This window comes from Poeciliopsis prolifica, unplaced genomic scaffold (genome assembly GCF_027474105.1).
Source record: "Poeciliopsis prolifica strain line A6 unplaced genomic scaffold, Auburn_PproV2 SCAFFOLD017, whole genome shotgun sequence".
In the NCBI taxonomy this organism is placed as follows: domain Eukaryota; kingdom Metazoa; phylum Chordata; class Actinopteri; order Cyprinodontiformes; family Poeciliidae; genus Poeciliopsis; species Poeciliopsis prolifica.
The window spans coordinates 2,929,169-2,942,668 of record NW_026562392.1 but is presented as its reverse complement, the minus strand read 5'-3'; the positions used below and the strand labels follow the sequence as shown (position 1 = coordinate 2,942,668).

Below are 13,500 nucleotides of genomic sequence, written 5' to 3'. Positions count from 1 at the left end.
AACAATAAAAGTGATGAGAACTATTTATGATGACGTTTCTAAGTGACTATGACTGTGACGTTTACTACTCTTGAAAAACATTTTTAATACGCTTCCAGACACAGTTACGTAAAGAAATACGATTTATATCTCTACCTGCTTGCAGTAACTGCTTTCAATCACATTCTCAAATTTATTTATTGACACTTTCATTGAGTAAAACTTAAGAATTTTGACAACACAAATAGCTTTGGGGGATTTAAATTTCATCAACTGCAATGTATTATGTCAACAATAAATTAAAATACTTAACATGATTTATCGCAAACGATACAATAATTATCCCTCTCTCAGGAGTGGACGATATGGACTTAAAGTTTTGTCATGATATTTTGCAGCACTATTGTGATAGCGGTCATAAGAGCTATTTATTATGACTTATTTTTTTAGGTGATTGCATGACACAGCAAAAATAACCACACAGACAAGATAATGAGAAACATTTTTTAATACACTTCTGTGGGACATCAGTATTTGTATCACTCAGCCAAACACAATAACTGCTTTCAGTCATATTTTCAAATTTGGGAAAATAGTAAAACGAACAAGCCTGACAATACAGACAGTTTTACAAGTTAATTTTAAGTGTCATCAATTGGAAGTGTCATCAATTGGAATTTATGGAGACAACTATAAATGAGGATTCTTAAAATCACATGAAATTTACCGTGATAAGATCAATTCCCAGCCCTGTTGAGGGTTGGACCATTGTCCTTTGCGTGTGCAGGATTGTAAAACCTGATTTCAGAAGACGTTGTTGAAGACTTCCTGCTGGTGCGTCAGCAGAGAGGGTTAGAGACGTCCATGCAGCCTTTGCCCGCCCCGGCTGCCCGGCTCCCGCTCTCCCCGGCGCCGCGTCTCAGTTCCACTCTATTACCCTCACGCAGGCCGATTGGCCTTTTCTGTGGGGAAAAGAGCAATTTCCTGTCGCAGTCTGTTTGATCAAGTGCTAAACCCTTGTGATCAATAGAGAGACAGATGTCGGCTCCAGATGGCCGCGTGGCGATACCTGGGGCAGCGTGGGGGGCTTGCCAGGACGACAGAATGGCAATGAGCGAGGGCAGCGGCTGCGCTCCCTGATGCACCAGCCGCCGAGGCACGATGTGACAAACGCAATTAGGCCTTTTAGCCGCAGATTATTTATTTCCCCTCGCAAAGCCACTGAAAATTTAATTAGCACGTACTTTAAGCAATATGTAGAGTAACAGGGGTGCAGAGACAGAGGGCACGCCGAGGTGGGGTACCACCGACTGCAGTGCGTGTGCTGTGAATACTCAATCAGCATCCACGCAAACAAGTTGGGAGGAAGGAACCCACATGTTACGGTGGAAATTTGGTGAGCATTCAGAACTTGAACACACGACTTCAGCAAATCGATAAACGCCGCATTCCAAAATGGACGACAGGTGCATCTCTCTGGCTCTCCGTCGTTCTGGAGAGGAGAGGAAATAAGTGCCAGCACCAGAAGGCCAAAATAGACTTTTTCCAAAGAAGAGGAGGAAAGAGCCTTCCATGTTTTAAAAGGCAAGCATTTGCATTAGGGCTGGCATTCACTATCCACCCCCCACCCCAAACCTCTTCCTCAAATACACACACACACGCACATACACACACACACACACACACATGCGCTCTCTCTCTCATACACCCACACACATGCAGACCGGCCAGCCAGCCCATGTGGCGTAGGGCCGGAGCCATGTTGGAGGAACCACTGAGGCGAGCGGCGGTGGAGCGCCTCTCTCCCAGGAAAAAAAAACAAAAAACAAGCTTGCCGCCATTGGCTCCACGCCGTTCACCTGCTCCCACAGAGGCATGATGGGAAGAGGGTGGGGAGGGGGACACGGGCCACGAGGCCACAGCTGGAGAAGTGTCAGGGGTGCAGGGGGGGTGAGAGGGAGGGAGAGTTAGCTAGGCAGTCCTGTCACGAGGGGTCTTCTGGTCCCATTAGCAGGGCTTGGTCAGGACGGACCCCCAACCCCCCACACACCCCGACCAGCCTGCCGCCGCAGCGGGGGCCGCAGTAAACACATGTCGACTGGCCACAACCAGGACACAGGCAAGCACTTACCCGCAGAGAGGGAGAGCTAATAGAGATCTCAGTGGGACAAACCTGTCCAAATAAAGAATAAAAGCCGAGCGGAGAGCAGCCAGTCAGGGCTGCGCTTTAATAGTCCACTCCGCCTTGCTGCGGGACGGGGAGAGGCCGACGTCTAACGAGGGACAGCGCTTTGGTGCACTGAAGGAATGTCGGTGTTGTGTGTTTTGAACGCTGCCTAAACTTACTAGAAAATGCTGAAAACCATCATATTTCTCTTGGGGTGGGCGGGAAAAATGGACGTTTTTACAGAACTGAAAACATCCTATTAAAAGAGATATTGAACGAATACATTTCTAATTGAAATACTCCGATTTTGATGCGTTCCAGAGCAGAAATAGCTGCTAATTCACATTTGTTTCCCCATTTTCTGCCCCCCCACTTCCTCCTCACCACCTCTTATAAAATGATTACAACAGCATTACCAGGCAAACATCCCTCAGCCGGAGAAACGTCTTTCCGTTTCAAAGCAAAAACATTTCATTTTATCCTTGTGTGAAATAAAAAAAAACGCTTACTCAGTCACATCTCTGTGCCGTTTGGGTCAAAACTGTTTGTTCTAATGTCCTCAAACGGCTCCTAATTGAGAGGCTGGGTGACATTGTTCTGTGCAGCTGCTGTGAATGTATACAGTATAGAAAGAGAGAGAGAGAGAGAGCGAGAGAGAGAGCGGCGAGCAGTGCGCCAGGCTCCCCTGGGACGACTCTTTAATTTGTGCATTCTGACCCACGTGCCATTCGCTCAAGGCCGCGATCTCTGGGTAATTGATTGCATCTGCAACCCCCCCCAAAAAAACACTTGATACTAAAATTAGTCTGGACACTTTAGTGTGAAAAGAGAGATATTTGGGATGCTGGGAGGAGAAGTCGCTTAATGCAAGATGAATGATTTCTGTTGCCCTGAAATACAGTACAGCCTGCCATATTTGTGAGATTCTGTCTCAAAAAAGTGGGGAGAAAAAAACATAATTAAACATCCAAGCTCTTATGGGGGAGGCGCGGTTTATTTTTAAAATTACAAAATTTTCCTTTTCGATCCAAAATCTGCTTCTCGCAAGACTAAAAGAATCAGAACCGTGCTCCGGAAGATGTATGTGCAGACAGGCGTCTGTGCTGGCCTGCTATGTCTGAGGCGTCTCTGCATCATGGCAGCAGGTCAGCCAGCCGGCCTGCAGCTACAGCATGAGAAGAGTGCCTCCTAGTGGCAGAGAGGACACAATGACACAATCTGTCAGAGCTGTATCGATAAGAGTCAGCTAAATCTAGTTTACTGTGCCATCACTAATAATAGCAATAATAATAATAAAAATACTACTAATAATACCTGGCTTATTTGACCTTATATGTGATGCTTGCAGTGGTTCCTCAGTGTGAACTGGTGGAGCTGTGAGTCATGCTAATGTGTTCATCTCTGCTGATCCAGAAACAATCCAAATATTTACTGGTGTCCATGAGCAGGATTTGTTCAGTGTTTGTCCGGTCCGCTGTCAGGTGCAGATACAGACATTATCCAGCCTCGTTCGGCGACTTGATTTATTTATTTATTTATTATTTTCCACCACGGTTGGGAAGCCACGGTTGTGTCACGCTTGCGAATTCCTCCTGCGCTGCAGCTTTGTTTAAGAACAGGGAGGCGACTGTTTCTGCCGCGCAGCTACTTGATATTCGGAGGTGCGAGCGGCTTGTTCCCATTTGACCAGGAGGAGCTGGAGCTGATTTGAAGACAAGAGGAGTAGAGGTCTTTAATTACAACCCTCTCTGTGGCTTCAGGCACCACTGGCCTCACTTCACAATTAAGACCAGCAGTTAGTGCAGAGCCAATAGACGGAGATGAGAAATGTAAGTAGCCGCTGAAAAAAAAAAAAAAAAAAAGAGGAAAAAAAAAAAGATAGAGAGAAGGGTCCGCATTAATAATCGACTTCACAAAGGAGATTTGAGTTCCACTCCGAATCTGGAATCGCATATTAAAAACTTTCGCTGTTTTAAAGTGGAAAATAAAATGCCAGAAGCACTTTTGTACGAGAAAACCCAACACACACCTTTCCCTCAGGTGGTGATGGTAAAATTGAGCCACTAAAACTGATGTGGCAGTACGGTTTAGGGGTTGATTTTAATTGCTGTGTACAAATTCTGAATGTTTGACAGCTCAGGTAAATTAGGTATGTTATAACCAAGTACCATTAGTTCAATAGGATCTGTTTGTGTGTTTTATTGGACCTTGATTTAACCATGAAACATCAGGAAACCGGAGATTGAAAATCTAATCTCCGAGATTGCTCTGGCCAAAACAGCTTGACCAAAGTGGGCCTCAGTGATAATTATCTGGGTTGCCTGGTCTGTTTCCAGTTTATATACTGTGATTTTATTTCAGTGGAATGGTGCTTCCAATGCTACGAAAAGATAGCTTTGAAAACATCCCGTGTTGTGTTTCACAAATCCAGAGCTGTGTTTTAAAGCTTCTCTGTTGAGTGCATAATAATCAGGCTCAGGTTTGATAAGTCTCCATATTTTGGGTATTTTGATCTTTAATCTGTTTTCTGTTTAGCGTAGCTCTGCCTTGAAAGTCCTACCGACGCTGACGTTAGCATTGTTAGCAGTCGCTGTTTTCTCACTGTGCTGAAAAACGTTTTTATCTCGTCTGCAAGTAAAAATAGTGGCCAAACAAACAATCTGAAAACTCTAAATGCTCCAGTACTCTTGTGTAAGAACTCTTGATCCAACTTGTGGGTTTTGAAACTTTGTCACACAACCAACAAAACAACTTCCTTTCTTTTTATCTTCTATTTTTTGGTACATGTGGCCTTTCTAGACAGGAAATGGGCAGAGAGGGAACAAGTGAAGATATGCAGCAGAAACGTCTCGTTTGGGAATCGAACCGTCCAATGGGGAGGGCAGATGTTCTGACACACAGTTTGCTTCCTTCCTTCAAAATAAGAGTCTCCAACATCGAAACAGGGTGTAAGGCTTCATGAACTCACCTTCATTTCTGGGGCGTACAATGACAGCTAAACGGCTAAAACAAGCTGAAGCTTTAGCTTTAGCTGTCTTGCTAAGCTAGCGAACTCTCTCAACCACAATTCTTCTGACAATTCTTAGCCTTTACAAAGCTAATGCAGTCATTCGTAATGCAGCCCACATAAACATAACAGCCTCTCTGTTCCCCGCTGAACACCAAACTAAAATTTACTCAAAATGTTTGTGTTCCTACAATTACACTAGTTCACTAAATGCTTGATTAATTAATTTATTTATTACGTTTTTTTTTTTTTTTTTTTTTTATAATTTTGATGACTAATATTTAATACCCTCCAGAATTCATTCTTTTATAGACCATGATGCAATGAGATAATGCCAACAGGGCCCCTTTTTAGTGCTCCCAGAAGCCCCGTTCAACCCTTCCTATAATATGTGGCTGCAGTGCAGGGAGACTGTACTCCAGAGCCATAATGGCCTCAGCCACAGTAATGTGTTTGGACAGATGGGAGAGGCAAGTGCTGATGTGCTTAACTACGCATTTTACAGCTAAACTATTAAAGAGTTGTGCTGTTTACACACCAACATTTGAATACCTGTCTTCAGGCCAGTTTAATTATCCGGGCCCTTCTGTTATTTCTGCTGCTTTGTTGTCTCTCAGCTTTTTTTTTTTTTTTTTTTTCTTGCACGAGGCATTGAAAGATTTGTTTGCAGCTTCATTAAGATATGGTGTTGGTAGAGGGTTTGCAGGAAGCACAAAAAAATATATAAATAAATAAAAATTTGCTTAAGTATCTCATACTCCATTCTCCCTGCCTTCTCCATACAAACACAGATACTGTACACATCCATTTTCTTATAAAGTCATTTGATGTGAGAAAATTAAAAAAAAAAAAGAGTGCCCTGTGATGCCTGCTCTTTGAAATCTCTCGGGGCTTTAGGCGAAGGGGAGGAGACACACGCGGCCCCTGGTCCCTCCGATTCATCCTGAGACGTTTGATTAGCTCACGAGTGCTTACGCTGGGGGGGCCGTGGGGGCAGAGAAGGGTGTGCATTATAATTTTGCTTAGTGAATTCCTTCATATGTTCATCTTCAGCCGCATGTTCAAATAAACCATTAATCAAAGAGGAAGAGAGGGACGAGGGCATTTAGCCAGCGGAGCCGGCAGTATCGGGGCCTCGGCGAGCCGGTGGATGTGGTGTGTTGAGAGGCAGTCGGAAGCGACGCTTTTTAATTATCTGGACTACATACAGGATGCCGTTTTTGATTGTTTTAATGAGGCAGCTGGCCTATTGTCTCCCCCTTAATTCCTCCATTGTTTTTAGAATATGTCATAGTTCTTTATTCTTTTATCAGGTGCTCTGCAGGAGGATTTAGACAATAGCCTTCTTTCCAACTGCATTGGCCACTGCACAAAGGCAGCTCACACTGCAGACAGTTAGCAGGCAAAACAGGAGCGCTTTCCTTCAGCCTTTTCCCCAGTTGCTCAACTTAATGCGTTTGGTTGTTTGCTCTAACTCTTGACCCCCTCCACGCCCCAGACCTCTGGCGGCCCACCTGGATTCCTCAGATTTGAATCACCTGTCACGAAAAGGCAAACAGCCGTGACAAATCTTCCCAAAAGAGCTCCTTTCGGGGAACGTTTGTTTTTGTCCGTTGCCCGGTCGACGCCTCCGCTCAGGCGGATTTCAGCGCTCTGCTCCTTGACGCAACGCCTTGCAAAAGTATTCACATTTCATCGAAGTTCCACGTTGAGCCACGAGCTGCTTTGTGTTGCGGCGGCGCTTCTATGTGGCGAGGTGGAATTTAAAATGATTCGAAAATCAAAGTTGGACGTTTGTGACGTGCCTGACGCCCTTGAATAAAAGTTCAGCGCAACAAATTGCCTTCAGAAGTTTATTTGATCCAGTTGCAAATGTGTTGCCAAACTTTGTCTGTATACTGCTGATGTAAAACAAAAAAACAAACAAACAAAAAAAAAAACACAATATCATCTTCCTTCTACTTCCTGTCGTCTTCTTCTTTGTGGTTTGTGGCAACATCTGGTTGTTGTTTTTGCGACTTATGTGAACATTGCAGTTTTGCCAAATAAATTAAAAGAAAAAAAAATATCCAGCGGATCCTAGTGCAAAATCTTTTCATCAAAAACTAGTTGTTTTTCTTACTTTGATATTGCTGTAGTACCACTAAGCAAATTTACTTTTAAAATGTTCAGTTGCACAATTATACGGTCAGTGGAAATGCAGCTACTCAGTGTGCTAACTTTAATCTCAGTTTAAAGCCAGTCATTCTGTGAAGGTCAAAGAGGATTTTTAGAGAACATTGTACGTTTGTCTTATTTCAAATGTTCCAACATATTTGAACTAGAAACTAGAAATATATGTGGTACAGTTTTGTGCTTTTGCAGTGTGCTTTCATTCAGAGGCCCTCATCAGATTTGCTGGAACACTGACTGCTACAGGAGATTCTTTCCTGTCCGCAGCCGACAGCTTTGAACAACAACTGTGTAATATAAGTTTCATCATCATGTCTCCCTCTGATATTAATGAAGAGTTGAACTGAATTGGTTTGACAGGTGAGGGAGAAAAGGTTCGAAGCAGGGCAGGAGCAATGTTTAAAAAAAAAAGTCAAAAAATAAACCCATTTTCAAAAATCGCCCAGAAAACACCAGTGTGAGGGTGAGGCGTGTCGGCGGCAGCATCATGATGTGTGGCGGCTTCTCTTCAGCAGGTCGGTGAGAGACGATGGCAAATCTGATGCTAAATACCAGATAACTAGAAGAAAACCCAACAACTCTAAACCTTTCAGATTTTTTATTTAAAAACAAATAAAGAGTTAAGAAAATTGCATCTTCCACATCACATTCCAAACTGATGTCGCAATTATGTAATGAAATTTGTAGTTGTTTCATTTGCAAAGAGTGAAGCAGAGCTCAGATTTCAGCTTCAGCCTCCTTGATGTTTTGCTCGCAGGTTTCTATAGGAAACAACGAGAGAAACTGGGACACTGAGCCCAGAAACATTCTACCAGCCTGCTCTCACACACACACACACACACACACACACACACACACACACACACACACACACACACACACACACACACGCACACACACACACACACACACACTCAGCAGATGGGTGTGCAGCAGTCTTCTTGGCCGGAGGGAAGCGTTTCCGGAGTTGGGAGTTTTGTTAAAACGCAGTCAAACGTTTTTCATCAGACGTCACGTGATGACGCTATCTCAGCTTCTGGGTTGATCCAAACAAACCCGGCCGGTATCCCAGAGTCTGGATCTCGTTCCTGATTCTCTTTGTAAACTAAGAGCGTTTGAGAAACCCCAACTTCTTCATGGCAGCGATATTCCCCCCTCCCCTCCGCCATTGTCAGCGGCGCTTTTTTTGTATCTACCTTGACGGCGACGCGGGCAGACAGTGAAGAGGAGTTTTGTTATTTTAATTAGGAGATAAAAATTCAAAGGGTCTCTCCAGGCGGTGTGACAGAATCAAGAAACGATGAGGCAGAGGGAGGCCTGAAGTGCGCGTGTCGTCGCAGCAGATTGGCCGACAGATATCCATCTATCTAACGGCGCTGCTCTTTAAAGTGGCGCTGGCTCGCGCGCGCAGCGTTTGGGCGGACGCGCACGCGCAGACGGGGATCGAAACGGAGAGCGTGCGTGCTTTTCATGGCGCGTCGTCGCCGCGCTGACGTGTCTGCGCGAACTGCTCTGATTCTCGGGGCGTCGCAAGCAGGAAGTCCCGGGAATGTTTGCGTCGGGATGACGGGACGTTCAATCTGATGCTTTGTGTTTGAATTCGTGTACAGGAAATGTTCACGTCGGAGGTTTAACACGATCTGTGTGAATTCTAACCAGGAAACAGAAATGTGGATTTGTTTCCACCCGTTCAAGGCCTCCAGACTGGCCCTTTAATAATTTCAAGAAAAAAATGAAAAGAAGTCATTTTGTTTCAAATGTAATTTGGAAATGCTAATTATAAGCTGGTCGGGGGATAATTAATCTTTGCAATAAGTACATAGGCCTACTGCTTTGGTTTTATCCAAAAGTCCATCACTGTGTGTGTGTGTGTGGTGTGTGTGTGTGTGTGTGTGTGTGTGTGTGTGTGTGTGTTTTTTTTTTAAGTGAACATGACCAGTCCGGCACTGTGTAAGGAGCTGCTTTGGGCTAACTAATAGAAAGGCTTCTAGGTCCAAATAGGTCATTCAGTTAACACGTCTAGATTTTTAGATTCATCTCCTGCATCAAGAGGTTACTGCAGACTATTCTAATGTCTATATTAAAGCTGCAGCATGCAACTTTTACAAAAAATATGTTTTTTTTTTCCATATCTATTAAAACTCCATGAGACACATTGTCTGTGAAAAAAATCAAGTTCTTCTGCTTCCTACCAGTGCTCTGCAAAAATGCATCGCTCCTGGTTAAAAACAACCAATCAGACCCAAGTCTTAATGCTGTCAATCATCCTCGTGTATGTGGTACTAAATGTGCTAATGATGACAGGAAACATCTGCTATGTTCTTGTGGTGAACAAGCTATAGCTTGTCAGAAAGCAAGGGACAACGGGTGAGCAGGAGAGTGATTAGCAGCACTAAGACCCTCCTCCTGGCTCTCATTGGCTATTTCTGACTGAGTGGTGGATTTCTGCACTTTGTACTAGAAGAACTGGGAGAAGGCAGAGGAGCTTGATTTTTTTTCACAGATTATCTGTCTTATATTGTAGATAATGTTAACAAATATTGAAAAACATATTTTTAAAAATTAAATCTATGTACTGCTGCTATTTTATTTTTATTTTATATGTAATGAATTAACTTGTTTTTTTATTGGGTTTTACATTTATGCCCTTCCATGACCTGAATATAATTCTCTTGTTGGGCCAGTGGGGTGGCCAACATATTTCACAATGGGCTGTTAGCCCCAGCTGCCCCCCTTTTGGGGTTGCCACTGCTGGTTCATCTTCACTGATGTGCAGACGTGAGTTATCGGCGCTGCAGACGTGTGGGGGCTCCTCTACAACCCCCGCCCCCTTAACACCTCTCCTCAGGACTCTCTTTATTCCACAGCAGCCAGACCTCACGCCGCGTCCCCTCTCAGCCTGACGCTCCATCGGTATGTTTGCACATCTTTGAAAGCCAACAGCGCGCTCTAATTAATTGTCCATCCTCCCTCAGAAACAATGTCCTAATTCTGCCATTTAGCGGGAGCATATCATAGTTTGTTGTTATCTCCGCAGCCAGATTTCTGTAAATAGTCATATTAAAAACTTTAATCTCTTCAATGGGAAAATGAAGTGCGGCTGAAAAGCCTGTCATGTGCTGAGATAAATTTTTATCAGAGCTAAAACCTTCATTCTCTCCTTTCGCCCCCTCAAAGCTCCCCCACACCCACGCACACACCCTCCTCTGTCTCTTCCTTAATGAATATGTTCAGAAGATTTCAGTGGAATGCTTAATCCCAAAACACAACAATCTAATAATGTGGAGGACCTGTCTCAGTGCTGCAGCTGACAACAACTCTGGGCATTAGTGTCTCCCCAGCTGAGGTCGGCGTTGCTCTGAATATGGGCGGCACACTGTAAAAACGCTAAATCCCAGCAAGGATGTTTGGTCTAGTTTGTAGAGCAAATATCTTATTGCACTTGAAATAAGACAAAAACTAACTTACAAGTTCATTTTCAGCAAGATATAGGAGCTTGCGTCAAGTCAATAATTGCTTAATACTGTTGAAGAAGTACGAGTTCCACTGGCACATTTATTTCACTTCTATATTTTTCCCATGTGATAAGTGAAAAAAGTCTGTCTGTGAAGCTAGTACTTTTTATCAATATTCATAAATCATTGACGCAGACATTAACGGTATATCAGTTAATGTTAAGTTAGTTTTAATTCCAGGCGTACAAACATATTTGTACTAAAAAGTACACAAAAATACTTGGTGAGATTTTGTGTTTTTGCAGTTCAGTTGTATGAACACTGCCACAATTTCGCTTTTTTGTGTGTTGAAAATTCTTGCCTATGATTGCACGTGGTGGTGGCAGCGTCATGCTTGGAGAAAGCTCTGCCTTAGCAGAGTTAGGGAACTGGTCGGTTGATGGGAAAAGGATGCAGCTAAATTCAGAGAAAACCCTTTTGGGGCTGCAAAAGCCTCAAGCCTGCGGTGGCGGTTTGTTTGTACAGGAACAATTGTGTTAATTCAGTGTAACGCAGAACCCAAAGAAAGCTTGTACATGAAGTAAATTCATCACAGTTGCAGTCAGGTCTCCATGTTTACTGTGCAAAAACACAGTTACTAGTGTAACTATTATTTATGAGGAAGAAGAGTTCAAGTTAATAGTTCAAATCCCGGTAGAGTTCGACAAACTCCATGTTTCCTGGGACGCCTCAGAAACAACCACTTGGAACGTAGACAGCGTCTAATAGTTGTTATGAAAACCTGCTGACCATGAGATACCATTGTTTGACCTTCCTGTTCACCATGCACACGAGTTCTTATCCAGGAGAAAGCTAGTGAAAAGAAAAGCGTGTGATGCCATTTTCATTCCAAAGTGAAACAGAAAATAATAAATTACTAACAAGAAGGAAATGAAAACTCTCATCAACCTGACTTTTCAGGAGAACAAGTAACTGCCCCATCTGCTGTACTGTTAAATTCAATCTTTTTTCAAATCATAGAAATGCTATTTGATGTATTTTTTCTACCGTCCCATTGTGTGACAAAGGAGGTTCTTCCTTCCAACAGCTGTTGGACTCTTGAACAATCTTCACCCACTAAACCTCCTGTCTGTTTCCTCCAGGTGGTCAGCTGTGGTGCACCACCACCAAGAACATGATGGAGGGCGAGGAGCTGGTGGCGTTCGCCGTGGACTTCGACTCGCGCCTGCAGGCCGTCAACCACATGTCTCTGAGCGAGGGCATGTACCCGGCCCGGCTGCTGGACAGCATCCAGCTCCTGCCGCAGCAGGCCGCCATGGCCTCCATCCTGCCCACCGCCATCGTCAACAGTAAGCGCCCGAATGCTTTTCCACTCCCTCCACCTTCTCCGGTCCACTCTGCACCCGCCCGGTCACCAGCTTTTTTTTTGTCAACGAGCGGCGGCGTCTATGGCGGCGTCTACGGCGGGTCGCCGATTAACCCAGATGAGTCGCTGCGTCACTGATAAGAACTGTCGACCTTGAAGTTTTTTGAGGGGTTTGCGTGAACACGCGCTGAGGCTCCGGAGCGAACGTGTTAATTGCGGAACGCTCGCCTCATGCAAATAGTGTGTTTGTTTACTCAGCAGAGGGCTATCTGGGTTCAGCCCGACAGGGAGGCTGCTGGAAGCAGATGGTCCAGTGTTCTTGTTTGCCCTTGAGAAAGGGCGAGCGACCTCGTGCTAGCGGCGCGGCGATAGGCTGCAGCCCAGGATTTGGTGGGAAAAGCCTTTTAATGCCGGCTTTGAGAGTCACAACTGGAGATGAGGAGTGTTTATGTTCAAGCTTTTTTTCTTTTTTTTTTATATCTTCGTGCTCAAACTTGAAAGCAATGTTTGTGTCCTCATATCATGTCCTCCTCGTTTGTCCCTTCTCTCTTTAGAAGACATTTTCCCCTGCAAGGCGTGTGGAATCTGGTTCCGGAGCGAGAGGAACCTACAGGCTCATCTGATGTACTACTGCAGCGGGCGGCAGCGGGAGACGGAGACAGCAGTGGAGGACGGTGACGGCGGACCCCACCAGACCCCCAGCGTCTGTCCCTTCCCTCAGTGCAACAAGAGCTTCTCTGGAGCCCGGGCCCTGGAGATCCATCTAAGCACCTCGCACAGCGGTGAGCGGCAACGGCACGGCTCCAAAGCCATACAGATCTGGGGAAAGTACTTTCTCCCCATTTTAATTTGTTCAGTTTGAAACTTTGAAAATCCAAAATTTACAGAAGAGTGACCTGTTTGATAGCATGAAGTAGGCAACAAAATGTGAAAAAACGTGGGAGCGTCAGAACTCAAAATCTTACCAAGTGTTTTCAGTCTGGAAGACGTTTTAAATGTCCAAAAACAAATAAAACACCAGAAACAACAACTAAAATGGATCATAAAGTCTCTGTAAATACAATTGTCCTTCATAAAAAAAAGGTGGTTGAGACCAAAGAACCAGAGCGAAGACTTTTGTTACCTGTCGATCAAGAGAAAAACAATGAATTACGCAAATGGAAATTATTGAGCTCATTTGAATTTAGCAAGTGATTGACTGATTTACTGCTTATTACAACAGGCATAAGTCCAACAAGACATTTTAACTTATAATATGGCAAAAATGTCTTGTTCCCCTGGCAGATGATTTCACTTACAACTTGTACTTTTTCATCAATATTAATGAATTAGTTAGTTTTGTGTTATTTCCAGC

General features: G+C 44.1%; 1 protein-coding gene across 2 annotated transcripts in view; it reads left to right on the top strand.

Moving 5' to 3' along the window:
* The window catches only part of zfpm2a (zinc finger protein, FOG family member 2a), a 157,933-nt gene that overhangs the window by 139,804 nt on the left and 4,629 nt on the right, over positions 1-13,500 (top strand). For both annotated transcript variants that reach the window (XM_055041891.1, XM_055041890.1), the window contains exons 6-7: positions 11,923-12,129; positions 12,701-12,928. In XM_055041891.1, the coding sequence (XP_054897866.1) occupies positions 11,923-12,129; positions 12,701-12,928 (435 nt within the window). The remainder of the gene's footprint in view (positions 1-11,922; positions 12,130-12,700; positions 12,929-13,500) is intronic.